We start from the raw sequence: 18,768 nt of genomic DNA on the forward strand, positions 1-18,768 counted from the left end.
TAGGAGGCTCATGTCCCATGCATCTTCCAAAATATACACATATGCATTCCTGCTTCATTTCCTTTTTGTTGCACAGGTTCCAATTTTGCCTTTTCTATCTGTTTCTGAAATCAAATAACCAGAAATATGTCTAAAATGTATGAGTTCCAAATGATGTGATGTAAAAAGAAAGTGTGTCCCTATTCAGATGCAAATATAGTCAATTATAATGCGGTGTATCAGCAAGGCATATTCAGCAGTATTGATTGGGGGAGGACTTCTGGCCTGCTAACGAGGCGTGCCTGAACGCATCACAGTCTGCAGACCGATGATGTCAGTTTACGAGATGTAGGAGTCTCTGCATCACCATGTGTGCCGACACAGTATAGGCCTACTGCTGACCGTCAGCGGGCAAGCAGTGGAGAAAGAGGAGGGGAGGAAAAGTGTGTTTACACAGACGGCAAACTGCCTGGGGAATCGTAGGGGAGAGGAAGTCAGCCGGCTCTGTGTCTGCCTGCTCCAACTTCCTGCTCAGAAAAAGAAAAAGCACAGGATCCTATTTCAGTCCAGCACAACTCCTGTAGACCAGAAGTAAGCATGGAAAAACAAGGAATCACACAAGCGTCGCCGTAAACTTTTTCGGAGGGACCAGACCGAGCCGGAGATCGCAGGTAAGGTCAAAAATAAGCGGGCGTCTTTCCGTGAACAGCGCTTTGTTGCCTGATTGGTGGCTTGTGTGTGAGAGAGAGAGAAATAACGCATGCCGAGTCGGGCGAGCGGCCGTAATTGCGTTTCAGTTAATTGTCTTGGCTGTAAACACGTTTGGTTTTTTGTTTTCTGCTTCAGCTTAAAGTCTTAAGGTCGAGCTGGTTTCTAAGTTTCTACACAAGAATGGCACAGATTTGGGGTCAGACAGAAATGTATCGTCTTCCGGTGCGAGCAACATCTTGAAAATGAGTCAGTGGGGCAGTGTAGTGATTCAGACCTCCGTGCGTAAAAGTGAGTGTAACTTTGCAACTGAGCAAAGAAAAAGAAAACGGAGAGGCAAATGAAAAAGCAGTGGAAAAAAACAACAACAGAAAAATAGCCTCAGAGTCATTAAAACCTGTTTTCAGATGCTTTTTTCTTGCGGGTCCCCCTGTTGAATTTTCCACCGCCAGTGAACAGGAAGAGAGCAGATTTAGTCATGGCTAAGTAATGTCTGCATACACCATCTAATCTCATTAGGAGTTTCCGTTCAGCCAACACACTGGATGGCTTTGTGCACACGCGAGACTTCTCGGGGCGAGCATCCCGCAACAGGGCTCGTCGTGCCCCGACCAAAACCACCACAATATCCCCCAGATATTCTTAGAAAGACTCCTAGCACTATTTCATTTGCGGTTCTCACAGTGACTTGTTGCCTCGCTGCAGAGCTGAGATGTGGGCTTTTTAATTTCTGTTTTGCTAGGTTTAACTCTCTGTTGTTTTTTCCTGTAGCGGGTTAGTTGTACTATATTTAATAGGTTATACTCTATGAAGCTACTACTGAGGTCTGACCTGCTGCAGCAGCAGCATGCTTAGAGCATCTCGCAAAGCGGAATTTTCAAAGTCACACTGTCCTAAATTGCAGATCTGCCTGCTCAGTGGCCCCTTGCTGCAAGCGGAAAGCTTTACTTTCTAAAGTCGAATTGAAGGCTGGGTGTAGAGTGGGTTAACGGGTGGAGCTGTGAAAAAGGGGACAATGACGTGCTCTTTTGACCCTTATCCCTCTGGGAATTTTGTGGGAAGTGTGGCAGGATCAGGGAAGCACTCCCCTGCTGTGGGATCCCCTCTCCTCGCCATTTGTCCTTGGAAGTAGAATAGGAGGAAGTCCTGACTTTGACAGGTTTGTAGTTTCACATGGCAGATAGAAAACTCAGGGGATGGCTTGTGTCGGAAATTAGTTCAGCCCTCTCTCTCTGCCCGTCCTTTCTGGACAAAGATAAGCAGCGGTTGAAAATCTTCTCCATAATCTCAGTTTTCTTTAGTGGCTTGTCATTTCAATTTCATTCATATAGCACCAAATCACAACAGCAGTCATCTTAAGATGCTTTATATTGTAAAGTACAGAGCGAAACCCCCAACAAACAAACCACCCCATTTGAACAAGCGCTTGGCGACAGTGGGGAGGAAAAACTCCCTTTTAGCAGGAACAAACCTCCGGCACAACCAGGCTCAGGTAAGGACAGCCATCTCCCGTGACCGGTCGGGGGGTGATGGGAGGAAGACACGATAATGAAATGAGAGCACAGTCCTTTCCATCAGTATTCAGACTGTATTATGTCAAAGGTCTGCTGTAATCATCTCCAAAAAAGAAGCTTTACATCATTCACAGTTATTTGTTGCATACTGGACTCCTCTGTTCATTCTCCACCTAAAACAAGCCATTTAACCTCCTTGTGTGTTTTTTTTTTTAAACTTTCTTCTTCTTTCTTGGCTTCTCCGCACAAACAAAAGATTTGAACTTGAGTTGGGTGAAAGTTCTGTTTTAATAGTTAGACCTTCATGACATCACAAAGAACCAACAACACTTTCGTCTCAGAGGTTTTTTTTTAACGGAAGCTAATCTCATTCTTTGAAATTTTGGCCAAAAAAAAAAAAAAAATCCAAATCATGTAAACGAGAGTAGCGATATAAACATGAGTGAGATTAAAACTAACGTACTGAAAATCATTCGTCATCAATCACATAAAAATAAAAAAATAAATAAAAATGGCCACCAGTTTCTCCTAAGGTGATGTCTCACCATGTTATCAGATAAACGCACTATTCAGAGTGACACAACTACCGAGAATAGCAGCGCATCACCTTACAGTAAAATTCTGGCCTTTGTTACTTGAACTATGACTTAACACATCATCTGCTTTATTGTCAGTTTCTTAGTAGTCATGTGATTTAATTTTTGTATTTTGAAATCAAGCAGTCATTCGAGCTCCGCTCTCGTCAGAGCTGTGGGGACAGAAACCCCCACTGCCGTTACTAGCATATGAGCTCCTAGCAGGCAGGCAGACAGGAGCTCTGAGGCTGCACATTCCTCTATTAAAGGAATAACCCACCCCGGGCCCGTCGTACTTCCTCTGGAGAGAGGGCCAGGTTGAACCGCAGCATATTTCTGGCTTGAGCTGTTGTTAGCCCCCCCCCCCCTTATTTTTTTCTCTCCTGTGGCTCCTGCTGCTGTTACATTACACTACACTCTTGACACACACTGTTCTATTCATTGGCGGTCTGCTCTTTCTTGCACCACATGTTGGAGCTCAAACAGATCGGCCCCTCTTTAGCCAGTAACTTAATTTAGTCTGTGTGCAATAAAACACAGTGGCAAGGCAGAACTGAGAAGGGGCGGGGGGGATAAAGGGATTATATTTAGATGAAATGTTGGGTTGTTTTGTTGTAAACAAGTTATAAATGGACCTAAAGTAAAGTGTAAAGAGGGACTTGCCTTGTTCCCCTCCAAAGGTTTAATTTGTGTGCTTATTCTGTCACTGTGGCACCAGGCAGGTGTTACACACGCCAGTAATTTGGGTGCTTTTTCAGTAACGGCTCGCATCTGTTAGCATGTTTGGTGCTACTCTCCACACGCTGACCTAATCATTTGTGCGTCTCGCTGCAGGAATGGACAGTGCCATCACTCTGTGGCAGTTCTTGCTGCAGCTGCTGCTCGATCAGAGTCACAAGCACTTGATATGCTGGACGTCCACAGACGGCGAGTTCAAGCTCCTCAAGTCGGAGGAAGTGGCCAAGCTGTGGGGGCTGCGCAAGAACAAGACCAACATGAACTACGACAAGCTGAGCAGAGCCCTGCGCTACTACTACGACAAGGTTAATTAAAGGGATTCTAGTTGCCTCTCCATAATAGCACAGCTAATCGTGTGACCGCAGCTGCTGTGATAGGTTAGCCGGGAGAGGAGTGTGACGCCACGACACATTCTCTGTTCTTCCCTTTAGACTCACAAAATCCCCTGATAGACACTTCTGCTTCCTCTTTCTTGTAAAGCGCACACGCAGATCTGACTGTGATGTAACAAAGCACTACTTTAGTGTGGCCCCAAATACTCCTCTGATATTCTATGTGTGTACCTGGTTTGTTTTTCATAATGATCTTATCGCGGTGAATTGTGTTTGCATGTTTTGCAGAACATCATCAAGAAGGTGATTGGCCAGAAGTTTGTTTATAAGTTTGTGTCCTTCCCTGAGATCCTTAAGATGGACCCGCAGGCGGTGGAGATGGGCCTGGCTTCGGGAAGGCTTCCCCTTCAAGAACAAGAGGCCCAGGAGCTGGAAGTGGAGGAGGAGGAGGAGGAAGCTGAGGAGGAGGCCCAGAGGAGGACCCTGGCAGCCTTGGGGGCACAGCAGTGTCGGAATGACTACCTCCACTCGGGTCTCTACTCGTCATTCAGCATCAGCTCCCTGCAGAAGCAGCCCGAACTCCTCCGTGCCCTGCAGGAGCGTCAGGAGGAGCAGCGCTCCGTCATCCGCTTCGGCACCAACGCCAACGAGAGGAGCTCTCCTCCCTCAGCCAAGCCCGAGTCCTATGTCTCACCGGGGCCATCTAAACTCGCCTCTCATTCCCCCTCCCCGTCCTCTCCTCACACTCAGCGCGGCCGGAGCCCCGCTGCTGAGGAGGAGGAGCAGGAGGACTCTGACCAAAGCGCTCAACCCCTCAATCTGTCCTCCGGGCACAGAGGGCGAGCCCTGCAGCCTCCTGAAAAGAGGAGCAGCAGCGGCGGTGGCAGAAGCAGTTCTCTTAACAGTAGCGCTAACCACGGAGATGGACTCCCCCCAAAAAGCAAAAAGCCTAAAGCTCTGGAGATTTCAGCACCGCCCCTGCTGCTGGCAGGGAGCGACATCGGCTCCATCGCACTCAACAGCCCGGCGCTGCCGTCTGGGTCACTCACTCCAGCCTTCTTCACTGCACAGGTGAGCTGAGCAGCAGAACTCTACAGATGCTACAATGACACTAGTTCCTCCCTCATTTCTAGACATGAGTCATATGTTGAGTCTCAACTGTGATTATGTGAGCACTTTGAGGACTAGTGACTCATTCATTGAGTGTCAAGGTGCTTTCCTGCATTTTGCCATCACATTGGATTAAATACGATTTGATCCCTAATTTAAGATCTAACACTTCACTCACACCTAGGATTGCACTCTTCATCTTGCTACAACTTTCCCTTCTCACGAGCACTCAGTCGCTCCTTTTTTTCCCCTCTTTGTGATTTAACACAAACCCAGTAATCTCACTCCCTGCCAGACCACAGCTGAACGATACAGAGTCTGATAATAATCAATCTCAGAAAGACGATATTTCTGCCCGTGATGCCATCAGTGCCGTCCCCCCTGAGCGGTACTGTGGCTGATGATTGAACACCAGAGTATGACATCAGCGTCTCCAAAGCCCCTTATAGCGCTTTCTATATTTAGTCGTGCCTTCAAAAAAGGTTTTTGCGCAGTTTAAAACATCATTAAAATATTTGTGTGATGTTTAGACCAAGTGCCGCATTTCTGTGTGGCAGTAATGTTTTGCTTTCGTCTGCCTGTGGAGCCATTGTTTTTTTTGTTTGTTTTTTTCAAATTTTATTTTCTGCCACAAGTTTAGAGCCAAATTCATCGAGCTACAGCATTTTGGGATTATACCAAAAGATCAAAACGGCCCACGGCTCCGGCACAAGCACCAACTTGAGTTTCATCATCTAATTTAGTTAATCGCGTGTTTGTACTGGAATTGTTACAAAGAGAGAGAAAAAACGAGCGCCACATCAGAGAGGGGTTCGTCCGTGCGTCGAGGAAGACTTCGGAGCTACGCTCACACCGCCCGCTGACAAGGGCTGCGTACGATGAGATTAGAGGAGAGCGAGCGATTTACGCAAATCTTCGGTGAGTCCAACCTGCGAGAGGAGGGGAAGAGGCCCTAAGCGATGCCATATGCTCCAATAATTCCGTTAATACTCGAGCAGCAGGGCTGGGTCCCCTCGCAACACTGGCTCACTTCTCTGAGGTGACACAGGGGAAAGTAGGGGAGGAGGGGGGGAGAAGACTAGGGGAGACGGAAGGAGGGAGGGAGGGAGAAATTGATTTCATATGTTTTCTCTCTAGTTCCAAGTGCTTGACGACCACTGCCCCCCCTCCTCACATCACCCCTGTATTCGGGAGTAGAAACCACAGACTTCCTTCCTGCTTCGTCAGTTTGTTTTTCCAAACGCTGATACATGTCCGTTCACCATTTTCAGCATGTTGTGCATTAGCAAAACCCTCAGAGCAACATTCTCAATCCGCTGGTTGTGAGTTTTGTTTTTAATTTTGTCCCCACTAGTTTCTCTCATTTATATAAAGCCTCCCTCCCTGTGTGTTTTTCCCCCCACCCGTCAGACTCCCTCGGGTTTGCTGCTGGCTCACAGTCCGCTGTTGTCAGGCATCCACTTCTGGAGCAGCCTGAGCCCAGTCGCTCCGCTCAGCCCCGCCCGGCTGCAGGGCCACAGCTCCCTCTTTCAGGTAAGAAACACATACAGGTGTAGCGGAAGACAGAGGGACAAAAATAGCAGGAGATGAGAATAGAGGGTGTACTCAAAGGATTATTTACTGGTAGCGCTTTAAGCAGAGGAGGAAGTTGGAGAGGCTGCTGGGGCCAAATTAGTGCTTCTGCAAAAGCCTCATTGTTTCCAGTGGTTGATAAAAGAAAAGAGAGCAGAAGACCAGGGCAGGAAAAGCTTTTAGAGAGGGCGATTATGTGAGCTAGGTGAACCAAACTTTTTATTAAATGATTTCTAATGCTGCCCAAATGTTATGCAAGTATTTACCTAACAGGAAGCAAGAAAACTTTTTTTGTGTGTGTGTGAGTGTTATTTGCAAAGCAGCAGTCACAGAGGGTTGTGAAACTAGTTGAGACTCAGTAAGCAGGTCCTGCAGAGGTGTCCTGTTTCAGAGCTTGTGAGAGGGAGAGGAAATCCTGTGAATACTTCCTGTTTGAGCCCAGGGGAGCCAGTCTGAACAGGGTGGACTGGTTTGAGAGCTGCTCCTCATTTATGAAACACACACACACACACATTATACCGGATTCATTGTGCGTAAATAAGACGACTTCTGTTGTAGAGTTGGAGGGGAGAGAGACAAGAAGGAAGCGGCACAATGAATTAAAAAAACAAAAAACAAAACAGGAAACCAGAGCAGCGACAATGCAACAGTTCCTTACCGGAAAGCGGTTTTCATAGAGACTCCATCCCCTCCCCACTAACTCTGTCCCTTTCTCTTCCTCTGCAGTTCCCCAGCCTAATCAACGGACACATGCCTGTCCCCCTGCCAAACCTGGAAGGAACACCCTCCTCCCTGCTCCTGTCTCCCACCACTCACAAATCCTGATCCAGGATCTGTGGAAAATGCCGCAAATTCATCGTTCTCTTGTTGAAAGTTTCTCATCATAATAATCAGCAGCAGCAGCAGCAGCGATCTCTTATTCATGATGTCAGATTTTGTCTCAGAAAAGCAGAGACAGTTATGTGACCTCACCTTTTTTTTTTCTCTTTTTTTTTGCACTTGACTTGCTTCAGATTCTGAGTGGTTGAAAGCACTTGGTAAAAGCCATACGCCACGATGTCTCAGAGACATCTGGCCTCTTTATGATAAAGAACAGCACGTTTCTACACTAGCCTGTCCGCGACGGACAGAAGCGCAGCTGCGAAAGGCTAACCAGCCGCTCAGCCTGCGCAGAGCCTGGTTCTTTTAATCTTTAGAAAAAAGAAAATAAAAAAAGAAACAAGTCTACTTGTTAACAATGTGAAACTGATCGTTTCACTTAACGTGGTATTGTATGTAACGTATGCACTATGCTTCTCAGATAGTACCGGCTGTGCCTTGTTGTCCTGTTTTTGTTTTCACTTTATTTCAAAATCTTTTAATGAAGACGAGATTTCAAATGAATGAAAACCTTGTAACACTTACGTTCTTGTTTTTTTTTGGGTTTTTTTATACTGGACTTGGTAATACAATATGTATTCTGTATATTTTTTTTTGTATTGTGAAGAATGTCATTTTCAATAAACAAAGCATTGAATGCTTAAACAGAGTTGAAACTTTGTAGAGCAGCTGAAACAAACAAAAACAAACACTTTTGGTTTTAAACCTTTAGATTTAATTTTTCTTTACTCTGGAAAAAAAACTGAAATATGGGAGGGCATCTGCAATGAAATCCCACACCAACAAAAATTATTCACAAATAAAGAATATCATACAAAACATGTCTTGTAACACTGTTAAATAAGGGCAGGACTATAGCTAACGCTTCCTGAATTAGGGGTTCGGTGGCTGTTGTGTGCTTCCTCATAGAAAAGAGCAGGCATGCACCACAATGACAGAGGAGGAAAAAAAAAAGATCTACTTTTACAGATGAGGGAGATGGGAATGGCAGACAGGTAAACCATGGACAATACACAAACAGGGCACTGCAGATTCCAACAGTGGGAGCTCATTTTTGCAGCTCCTCTTTGTAAGAGTGGAGAAAGAACGAGGACAGGAGGGTGATCAGTGTATTTCGTAGGTGTAACTATTCCTGTAATGCCCTAGTTGACAATCTGTGTTGCTCTTTCCCTCCTCTCTCTACTGCATTTGTTCATTGGTCACGTCAGAGACCGGAGCATCCCTGGAATGATATGCCAGCAAGTTGTTTGTTTTAAATGCACAGATCTACCAAGTTTTGTGTGCAAAAACATAATAATGTCAACAACAACAACAACAAAAAAGAAATTTCACATTAATCTCCGGCTGGGATAAAATGATTAGTTATTATATCAAAGCTGGCCTCGGAAAAACCTTCAGAGTAAATGGTCACATGTGATTTGTGCAGCTGAGTACAGCACCATGGCAACAGAGACAAGAATATGAAACCCCTTTGAGCTGCTACAGAAACCTCCCTCCGTCTGTGTGCCTCACACACCCACACGTCGTCCAGGAGCTTCGAGGTGGAGTTTTAATGTATGAAAATGGAAACGACGACCAATAAAAAAAAAAAAAAGACAAAAAAAATATATCACCCACTTCAAAAAAATCTATACACATTGCATGTTCTCATTAAAGTGACTGAGCCTGTTAGAATTCTAGACAGTAGTTGGATTTAGCAGCAAATTCACTTGTCAATAAATATAGATGTACAGTGTACAAATGTCTCTCTGGAGCCAGTTTCAGACTAAACTTGGGACGGGGTCAGACCGTGGAAAGCCCCCCCACCTCGCCAAAAAAAAAAAAAAAAAAATTCTGGAGGGGGACTGAAGGTGACTACGACATTCCACGCCAACTCTCATCTCCGCGTTCTGATCCAGCGGCAAGACTGTACAGCCAGTATATCGTTCCCAAATAACTGTATCCAGTCCAGAGATTTTAAAACAGCATGCTTTGTCTTCTGCTTTTTCCATTGCCTGATGGGAAACAGAAAAATAAAGTCTTTAAATATCGATTCAGCTATTTTAAATGACAGAAATCTGCATTTTCCAACTATTCCGGGCCATTTGATAAGCAAATTGGAGTAAATCAATCCAAATAACAAGGTTAAAAAGTAACTTACTTATCACAGTGACTGCTATTTAACCTGTTCGGTGGGTTTGCCCACGAAGGAATAAACAATGGTATACACATTTCATTTTTAAATATCACCGTTATCGTGACATCCCTGCTTTGGTTGTATAAATCGCCAGGTTCCAGGTGCTCTGCGGTCATAAACAGGAAGTGTAATGTGGGCTACAACTTGAGCCTTTGTTAGCCTGTATGTGTTCACATTTCATGATCCTTCATAGATCTTTGCACTAGTTGTTTACAGTGTACAAATTTTACAAATACAGTGGTTTGGTTTTTTTAATTTACATGTGAGCATCAGTCTTTGAAGGACAGCATGAAATTTCAGGAAGTAGAATGTAACAAAATTTACGAGCACATGTTTAATTATACATGTGGCACTATGGCGGTTTAATATAGTTAATCCTCATAATGAGTTTATGCAGATTGTGGCAATTATGTTAAAGTATCTCAGCTTCCTCCATGAGCTGTGTCTATTTGGCCAATTGAGTGGGCCGTACTACAAAAACCTACGCTTGCACTTGTCTCTTTTCGCTCACTCGGTTTCTGTGCTTCCCACTTCCCCTCTTCTCGATTCTTTATTCCTCACCTGATTCGGGGTATGATGAGTTCCGATAGCCGGGATCTCTCTGCAGCTGCACCTCCTTCAGTGTGAATATGGATACGGCTGCCAAAGACACAGTCAGTCAGTGCAACAGAAGAAGAAGACAGTGTTTCTGTTACAAGGCTGTAAGTGATCCTCTCTGTACACTGCAATACCCTTCAAGTTGTACTGAGCGGATGGTGCCAAGTCTGCATTACTGTATCACCGTTTCATTACTCACTCTCTGGCAGCGTGTGCACACGTGGCCCCAGGCTCCTGAAGTATGGCTGCCTCATTGCTTCATCAGCAGAGATCCTCTTCTTCGATTCATACTGAAATTTAGGGCAACAAAAGTTTCAGCCATTAAAGAACAACAAAAGAACTGGCTCAGCAGCCTGCGGTCGCATGCGAATGTGTTGGCACGCCTTCGTGCGCTTCTTTCCAAATACACAGTCCTGACATAGCTGCAAAATGTGTCACATGTTTTTAGCGTCTCTTTAATTCCTGGCAGATATGGCGAGACTTACCTTTAGGAATGACATCAGCAGGTCGATTCCATCATTGTCCAACCTGTAGGTGTGGGGGAGGGGTGGGACAAGAGTTTGGAGGTGGAAAAAAGAACAGGAGGGATGGGGGGGGGGGGGGGGGGGTCAGTAAAGGTGGGCTGACTCATGGATAGAGGCGAGTGTTAAGGAAGTCAAACAGAGTCAACTATTCCACAGGATTTCCTTACAGGAAATGATAAAGAGCACACGCTCCTAACTACACAAACCTCCAACACTCATGTCTAACTAAAAGCTAAAACAGCTCTGCTTACAAGCTCTCCTCTTATATTTGTGTCACAAGAAACACTTTTCCACCTCCAGTCATCAGACAACCAGGCAAGAGAGGTGAATGGAGGGGTAACGGTAAGGTTTATATAACTGCTCCATAAATACCTGAAACAACCAGCAGCAACACAGCCTAAGCTGGGACATGTTGCATCTGGTGTAGAAGTAAAGTTATTAAGATAAAATGAGAGAAAAAAGTATCAGGCTTACCTGGGGGCATGATTAATGAGGGACTGTGCCTTGTACTTGTGGAACTTGTAGGACTTGAACTCATCAATGGAGGATATTCCAGGCCAGCTGTCTTCTGTAGGAGTGCCTGTGGAGGGACATTTAATAGACCTTGTTAGAGCCCGCGTCAGCTGGATGGGGCTTTTTCATGGCGCCGCGGAGGGGGGACGGGGCTACATGCCAGGGTTAATGCGATTAAAGGCTCTGGTTAAAAGTCTGAACGCTCCTCTGTCAGCAGAGGGCAGCACTCACCTAGCAGCCTGAAGATGAGGTGCAGCTCATCCTCCACTGTGGAGCCTGGGAACAGCGGCCTGCCTGCAGCCATCTCATAGAATATACAGCCCACACCCCTGACAGAATGACACAAACAGGTGGGAAAGGTCACAAAGATGCGTCTGACTGAAGCTTAAACAGCAGCCTGACTCAACAGGTGTTCCATCTCTAAACCAACCCTGATGTTTCTCTCAATTGGAGATCGGAGAAACCATTTACAGCTGCATTGTCTTAACAGCGAGGCTGTGTCCATCAGCAGCAAAGTCTCTTTACACCCGCGCGCTAATAAGGGCGCAAACTAAACGAAATGAGCTCCAGACACCTGTGCCCGTTCCACAAATCACTGAAGTGGCAATTTCACGACAGAAAACCAATCTGAGAGGATCGCATCGGCCTGCGCCGTCGCTGTGCAGCCATACGGAAATAAGAGAGTAACCACGAGCATCGTTAGCGTTTCCTAATAGTTGCAATCCCCCCCGTCGAGCGAGGCCCACTCACCACATGTCGATCTGTGTGGAGTACTCGGAGGAGCCGAGCAGCACGTCAGGGGGCCGATACCAAAGAGTTACCACCTCGTTAGAGTACGTTTTAGTGGGCACAGACTTCGCCCTCGCCAGGCCTGTGGAGCAGAAATATGGACATATTGGAAAAATGTCATGAAATTCATACAAAGGAAGCTATTTAGAATACTCCAAAAAAAAAAAAATTTGCTCTGTAGAAACATTTTAATGTAATGTACTGATTTTTTACCAAAGTCAGCCAGTTTTAGTTCTCCTCTGTCATTGATGAGCAGATTTTGGGGCTTCAGGTCTCTGTGGAGAACTTTCCGCCTGTGACAGTAGGCCAAGCCTCGCAGGATCTGGAAGAGGAAAATCTAAAGGAAGAGATTTTCTCGATCAGTACATATGATCGTGTTGATAAAGTTATTATAAAATAGTGGTGATTGAGCCTTGCTGCGTGTGGGAAGTTGGAGGCTAATCACTCACACACATTTTGGTCATGTGCCAAAATACGACGCGCTGATACGAGATCACCAACAGTACTGAGGTCTTGTATTTCTGTCTACTTAATGAGGATGTGGTTAACAAAAAAAAGCGACTGGTAACTGAAATTACTGTTAGCCAGGAAGAAAACAATTAGAAAAAAATTCACAAAAACCAGAATCACCAGGCCTCAAACGATGGATCCGCACCATCAGTATTATCTATGCGATGGAACAGGTGACCTTTAGCCTAAGCTCGCTTTACTTAAAAGTGCGAGACTTCATAATACATCAAGTAAAATTATATGGACCCAAATATATATGTATGCTTAGTTGGGGTTGTTTTTTTTTCTGTCCATGAACTAAAAACTCTAAAATAAAGAGTTAAAAAAAACAGTGGTGTTCAGCAAAGTAATATATTGCAGATGCACAATCATGAATGAAATTCTTTAATTAAATACTCTAAAAACAGGGATGTTTAAAGAAGGTTGCAGCAGCCCATTTTACTTATCCCCTTGGGTCTACACTTCTCCACCAGGGGGCACACTGACAATGCTTCTTGCACCCACACCAGCAGCTACAAACTCTTGACAGGTGATGAAGGTGCTCAGGCCAGCAGGCAGCCTGCGGAGTCTCACCTTGACATTCTGCATGCTCAGGATGTTCCCACAGTCATCCATGTACTGCTTAAGGTCTTTGTCCTAGAAGAGAGGAAGGGCGTTAGAGCGGGGACGCTACAGGCACACAAACTGCAACAGTTGGTAAGCCTTCATACTCCGCACAGAGTCATGAATAATAATAACGTCAAATATTTTAATCTAAGCATCCCTGCAGAGAACATCGTGAGTCATGCAGGAGGGAGGCTGCAGAGGTTTTGCTGGTCTCACCAGGTATTCAAACACCAGTGTGAGCGACTTGTCTGTGTGGACGATGTCGTGCAGCGTCACGATGTTGCCGTGCTTCAGGTCCTTCAGTAGAGACACTAAGAACACACACGCAGAAAAAAAGAAGAAGAAGAAGACGACAGCTGTTACAGCAAGGGTGTGATTACACTCAGCTTATTTTTTATTCTCTCAAAGTAACATTAACCAACATTTGCTTTACTTCTTGCTCTGATGCCTCTGTGTTCACGCTGATTAAGCCAAGAGAGGTTTATTTATAAATCCTTCAATCTTACAAAAATGTCTGAGACTTACAAAGATAGCTTATCTGGCTCAAATTAATCAACAAAGTCTCAAAACAAGAGTGTGCTGCCAACACCGCTCTCCATATAAGGTCGCATAAAACTGCAAAATAAAAGAAGAAAATGCCTCCAGTTCAACCCCAGTGAAGGATCCATATAGACTCTCAAAGATGACAAACTCAACGTTTTTTTGTGAAACGTGCTAAACCTGGTGATGAAGAAACTTGAATAAATACATTTATCCATCTAAAAAAAACACAAAGCACCGTCAGTGAGCGCAAACTGAATTTACTCAAGCTGCCAGAAGATGACACTGAAATACAGTGTTTTGCAAAACTCTTAAGCCACGGCTCATTTCTTTACATTTGGTAGGAAACTGGGAAATAGGTGCAACGATTTATTAAAAGTATAAATGGAAATGAGGCGTATAAGGCATAAAGAAAGTTTGTAGAATTGTAAGTAATCTTCAGGAAACGTTCTTTCTGAAAGACATCCAAAGCTCTTCTTTGGATGTTGGCTGCCTTGTATTCAATTCTTTGTCAATGCTTGAATAAAGCCGAGGTCAGTCTGTGACTAAGTGTCGCGTTGTGTGATTTTCTGTCCAGGTATGCTTTCACTGCACTGGCAGAAACAAACACTGCCAGTCAGGCACTGCACGATCAAAATCGGACTTTATTTGCATTCGTAATTTCACCAATTTTGACAAGATCTCCAACATCGCTGTCTGAAACGCAGCCCTGATTCATGGCAGCGTCTCCAGTGTGTTTTACAGATGGATGCAGACACTCCTGACCTTCTCTGTACATACTGACAACGACTTGAACCAAAAATGTCAAATTTGGTTTCATCACTTCGTACGACGTGTAAGTCAGTGATTTTCAGTTCACTTCTTGTGTAATGTGGCATGCCACAGCATTTTCTCACTATTCTTCTTCTTGACAAATAGCTTCTTGATAGCTCTCCGTCCACTGAGACCACGTCTGATGAGGCTTCAGCAAACAACAAGCAGGGCCAGATGCATCTCTCAGGTCATGTGACAGGTCTTTGCTGGACTGTTTTCCTATTTCTTAAGGATATGACTTCAAAATTGAGTTCATCTGTTGTAGACACATTTTTTTAGGTCTATCACTTCGTTTGTCAATCACTTGTGCAGTTTCCTCAAATTTGTTTTAATCACACTGCACACCACATAAAGAGTTTTAGGCTAATAGCTCTTTGGGAATCACCTTGTTGGTGCAAAAATATTATTTCAAGCATGTTAAACTGTGTAATCTTTAGCTAATATCTAAGTGTAACTAAGTGGATAAAGATACGATTTAAAATCGGTCCTTGCTAAGTTTTCTGTTATGTGCAGACTCGGCTTGTGTAAAAATTCCACAAAATTCCAAATCTACCAGTGTCTGCTCGTGCTGGGATATATTTACAGACCTGACCACCTACAGGCACGACCTGTATGTTTGTATTTGAGGTTGTTTTCTAGGAGCATTTATTCTAAAATCTGCTTTTCTATTTCAGTTAACTAAGTTGTTTTTTGCACTCCATCTTGCTGCAGATGTTCAAACGTCACTGTTCAACGTAAAACAAATCAGCTTATATAAGTAAAAAAAGTTCAAGCACTTATATTTGACTGCTTGGTGACCAAATAGCGTTCTGTGGCTAAAATCTTTTGTACCTTCTCGGATAGCCGTGCACGGTGCTCCTTCTTCATGCTCCAGTCTGATCTCTTTCAGCGCCACGAGGTTGTCTGTCAGCTTACTCCGCCCCTTGTACACAGTAGCATACGTGCCCTATACAGCAGGAAAAGAAGGGGGGGGGGGGGGGGGGGGGGGGTTCAGTGTTTCAGGTTAAAAGTAAACTCCACAACTGTGCCTGTGTGCACTTTAATCACTCACTATGAGAACGTTTGCACCTGGGGTGATAAGGAAAGGCTTTCAAGGTAAACTGTGCCACATACCTCCCCCAGTTTGTCCAGTTTGATGTAGGTCTCCAGCTTCCCAAATCCAATTTCTGACTGGAGGGAGGAAAAGGACAAACAGCATTAATGAGGGTAGTGTCTTTATTAGCAGTGACAGGCTTACACACACCAGGACAAATCCTCATGATGGCCTTGCAGCATCACAGAGTGGGGCGTGGGGGTCACACAACCAAACCAGCATCCCGACTAATTGCTTGTGACAAAGACCCGATGGCTTTTTACAACGTGTCTATGGGCGAGTCGAACAAACAACATGTTTTCATTTATATTTTTGAGCTAAATATATAATAAAAAAATAGCTAGTTTCAGTTTCTCTAATATTTGGATTTTTCTCCGTTTCTTATGTGTGCTAAGCAAAATATTTGAGGTTGTGAAGAAATCCCATACGGTTGTGTCATTTTACATCATATTTTCCTACTCTCATCATTTAATATACCAAGGATTGGTTGATCAATTGACCCAATATTCTCCACGATAAATAATAACTGAAACAATCATTACTTCCACGCATAATAAATCACTAAACGCTTCACAACTATTCAGTTATAACCAGCTATAACTGTCACTGCTGCAAGCCAGCATCTTCACAAGGCTTAAACAGACCTGTGCACTGGATAAAGACCAGCGCCAGAAAAGCTGAGAGGTCTGACAGCCAATCATCTGAGCAAATCCAGTCAGTGCTTTTGAAAAAACTCTGCAAAGGGGTGTGTATGCAAATAAAGTTGGGCCTGGGCGAGGCCGAGTGTTACTTACTCCTCTGTTCTGCTTTTGACAGATGCACAGGACAATCGTTCAGGCTCGTGACAAAAATGAGTGCTGAGAGGATGAGCTCTGATCGGCTGAGGATAAGGTGTGAACTCTGACGCTCTCACTTCTGTTTCTTGCTGCATTTAAATAAAACATTACCCTCAGAGCTATCTTTATCCATGTGCAGCCACTTCCTGACTCTTGCTCTGCTTCCATTTCTCTCATTCTGGTCCACCCCTGATTCTCAAATTAGCACTCTTCACTGTCGCTTTTGCCAAAAGAAAGAATTTAGTTTTTAATGTTATTACAGTTTTATCTGCAAAATGCTATATGATGAACCCTGAAGCAAATATGGCTCTGCCTTTTAGAATTTACTACTAAAAACTCCCAATAATGTAAAAATCAATAAGCAGATCTTTAATGATCTGTGACACAGAATGTTGTACTTAAAAACTGACACACTGCTAACACCAACAACATTAATTAATGAATACTTTTGGGGAAATTAATTATTTATTGAGTTTATGGTGTCGTGGTTATTCGGGTGACATGAAGAGATCACTTATTCAAGACCCATCCTCAAGGGGTCATGAGCTAGTGTGATCACTGTGGCAGGATGGCCACTGAAGCTGCAGTTATGGTTGATGCACTCGCTATACAACAGATATGCAGTCATCAGCTGCTTTTGTTAGGTACACATGGTCAACTGAATGTTATCTATTAAGCCAATCACATATCAGCAATTCAGTGCATGTAGACATGTACAGGATGACTTGTTGAAGATCAAACTAAGCATCAAAAGGGGAAATAAAGGTGATTTAAATGACTCTGAATGTGGTTGCTGGTGCCCGATGGGCGGGTCTGGGCATTTCAGAAACTGAAAGCTGAAAAATGCCAGCTGAGGTTTTCCTGCACAACCATCTCTGAGCTTACAGAGAACAGTCTGAAAGAAAGAAAATATTCAGTAAGCAGCAGTTTTCTGGGAGGAAAGGCCATATTGATGCCAGAGGTCAGAGGAGAATGGCCAGACTGCTTCGAGCTGGTAGGAACGCGACAGTTACTCAGGTTATTACAACCGAGGTACGAAGAAGCGCACAACAAGTGGAACCTTGAAGCAGACCGGCAGCAGCAGCAGAAGACCGCACCAGGTCCACTCCTGTCAGCTAAGAACAGAAAACTGAGACTACAATTTTCATTAAATGGCCAAGAAAAGTTGTAAAAACCTCGCCTGGGCTAATGAGTCTCAACTGTTGCTCTGACGTTTGGATGGTGGTGTCACAATTTGGTGCAAAAACATTAAAGCGTGGATCAATTCTACCTTGTGTCAAAAGTTCAGTTTGTGTCACAGTCACTGGATATCTAATAGATCACCTTAACGTAATGGAAAAGGGAGATTCGTATCATGGATGTAGCTGACAAATCTGCAGACATGCTATCATGATGTGATGCTATCATGTCAATATGGACCAATGCCTCTGAGGAATGTTTCCAGCACCTTGTTTAATCAGTGCCACAAACAATTAAGGTAGTTCTGAAGGCAAAAGAGGGCCAAACCCTGTACTAGATGTACCCAATAAAGTGGTTGGTGAGTGTATACTCACACTTCAGGTGTGCTTGTCTCACCTTCTCCTGTTCGCCTAAATGATGGATTCTGCAGAGCATGTAATCATTTCCAAGTGCAGCCGTTGCTCTCTGTGCCATATGGAAATGCACTGCATTGATGTGGCTTCAAAAAGCTCACAGGGTTTGTGCCTCCAGCCCAACCTCACCGCCCACGATGTGCCCGACAGGTTACAAAAATTGGGAGATGCACAACAAGCCAGTAGTTGTGCCATCACTTCTGGCTTGCACCACACACAAGGACGACTACAGCAAGAATAAACCTGCTTTCCAGTGAACCACACAGGGAATTTCTCTGTGTTTCCATCTTGGCCCAGATTCCTAGGCTTGCAATGACTTTGATGACTAAATAAATGAACTAAATGCACATTTTACTTTTAACCATTTTGTCGTAATTTTTCTCAACCAAATTCCAAAAATAAGGAGAGTATATTAGCCAATGTGTCTGTGAAGGTTCTCAGTCATCCAGGTCATCGTAGTCTAAGGAGCTTGCAAAGAGAAGCGTCTGGACTTCTTGAAGTTGCTTGAAGACGTTTCACCTCTCATCCGAGAAGCTTCTTCAGTTCTGTCCTCTCTGTCCAAAATGTGAAAATTGGCACAGAGAGGACAGATGGTTTGAAAGAGGAGTGAAAGAAGCCATCTATGTCCACTGTGAGCGACCATCTTTGAACAGAGGCGGGGGTTTACGACACCAACTCTCTGCCATCTATAATCCAGTTTTGAGTTCCCTTCCCAGACACCTTAACGCCCACTCACATCCTGGGCCATCTGACCTCAGGAATTCGCATGATA

The 18,768-nt window shown here is 44.3% G+C and overlaps 2 protein-coding genes across 3 annotated transcripts in view; one reads left to right on the top strand and one right to left on the bottom strand.

Moving 5' to 3' along the window:
* Positions 1 to 329: 329 nt before the first annotated feature.
* Positions 330 to 7,986, top strand: LOC146665110 (ETS domain-containing protein Elk-3-like). Its single transcript, XM_085412579.1, has 5 exons — positions 330 to 650; positions 3,611 to 3,819; positions 4,135 to 4,917; positions 6,367 to 6,489; positions 7,255 to 7,986. Exons 2-5 carry the CDS (start codon positions 3,613 to 3,615, stop codon positions 7,351 to 7,353), a joined length of 1,212 nt encoding a protein of 403 aa, XP_085268705.1. The 5' UTR covers positions 330 to 650; positions 3,611 to 3,612; the 3' UTR covers positions 7,354 to 7,986.
* Positions 7,987 to 8,099: 113 nt separating this feature from the next.
* Positions 8,100 to 18,768, bottom strand: part of LOC146665111 (cyclin-dependent kinase 17-like) — a 35,307-nt gene continuing 24,638 nt past the window's right edge. For both annotated transcript variants that reach the window (XM_085412577.1, XM_085412578.1), the window contains exons 6-17: positions 15,589 to 15,645; positions 15,307 to 15,421; positions 13,339 to 13,433; positions 13,090 to 13,152; positions 12,220 to 12,343; positions 11,968 to 12,088; positions 11,449 to 11,546; positions 11,179 to 11,284; positions 10,666 to 10,708; positions 10,380 to 10,470; positions 10,145 to 10,222; positions 8,100 to 9,401 (exon numbers count right to left, since the gene is read on the bottom strand). In XM_085412577.1, coding sequence (XP_085268703.1) covers positions 9,364 to 9,401; positions 10,145 to 10,222; positions 10,380 to 10,470; positions 10,666 to 10,708; positions 11,179 to 11,284; positions 11,449 to 11,546; positions 11,968 to 12,088; positions 12,220 to 12,343; positions 13,090 to 13,152; positions 13,339 to 13,433; positions 15,307 to 15,421; positions 15,589 to 15,645 — 1,029 coding nt within the window. In that variant the 3' untranslated portion in view covers positions 8,100 to 9,363. The remainder of the gene's footprint in view (positions 9,402 to 10,144; positions 10,223 to 10,379; positions 10,471 to 10,665; positions 10,709 to 11,178; positions 11,285 to 11,448; positions 11,547 to 11,967; positions 12,089 to 12,219; positions 12,344 to 13,089; positions 13,153 to 13,338; positions 13,434 to 15,306; positions 15,422 to 15,588; positions 15,646 to 18,768) is intronic.

This window comes from Rhamphochromis longiceps, linkage group LG7 (genome assembly GCF_057381845.1).
Source record: "Rhamphochromis longiceps isolate RC_006_pf linkage group LG7, R_longiceps_female_GT1.1, whole genome shotgun sequence".
Classification (NCBI taxonomy): domain Eukaryota; kingdom Metazoa; phylum Chordata; class Actinopteri; order Cichliformes; family Cichlidae; genus Rhamphochromis; species Rhamphochromis longiceps.

Bases quoted from the DNA above. Each gene is read 5' to 3' on its own strand.
- LOC146665110 (XM_085412579.1), top strand. From the start codon at position 3,613: ATGGACAGTGCCATCACTCTGTGGCAGTTCTTGCTGCAGCTGCTGCTC. The intron at 3,820-4,134 runs GTTAATTAAAGG...CATGTTTTGCAG, and splicing joins TGCGCTACTACTACGACAAG to AACATCATCAAGAAGGTGAT. The intron at 4,918-6,366 runs GTGAGCTGAGCA...CCCACCCGTCAG, and splicing joins CAGCCTTCTTCACTGCACAG to ACTCCCTCGGGTTTGCTGCT.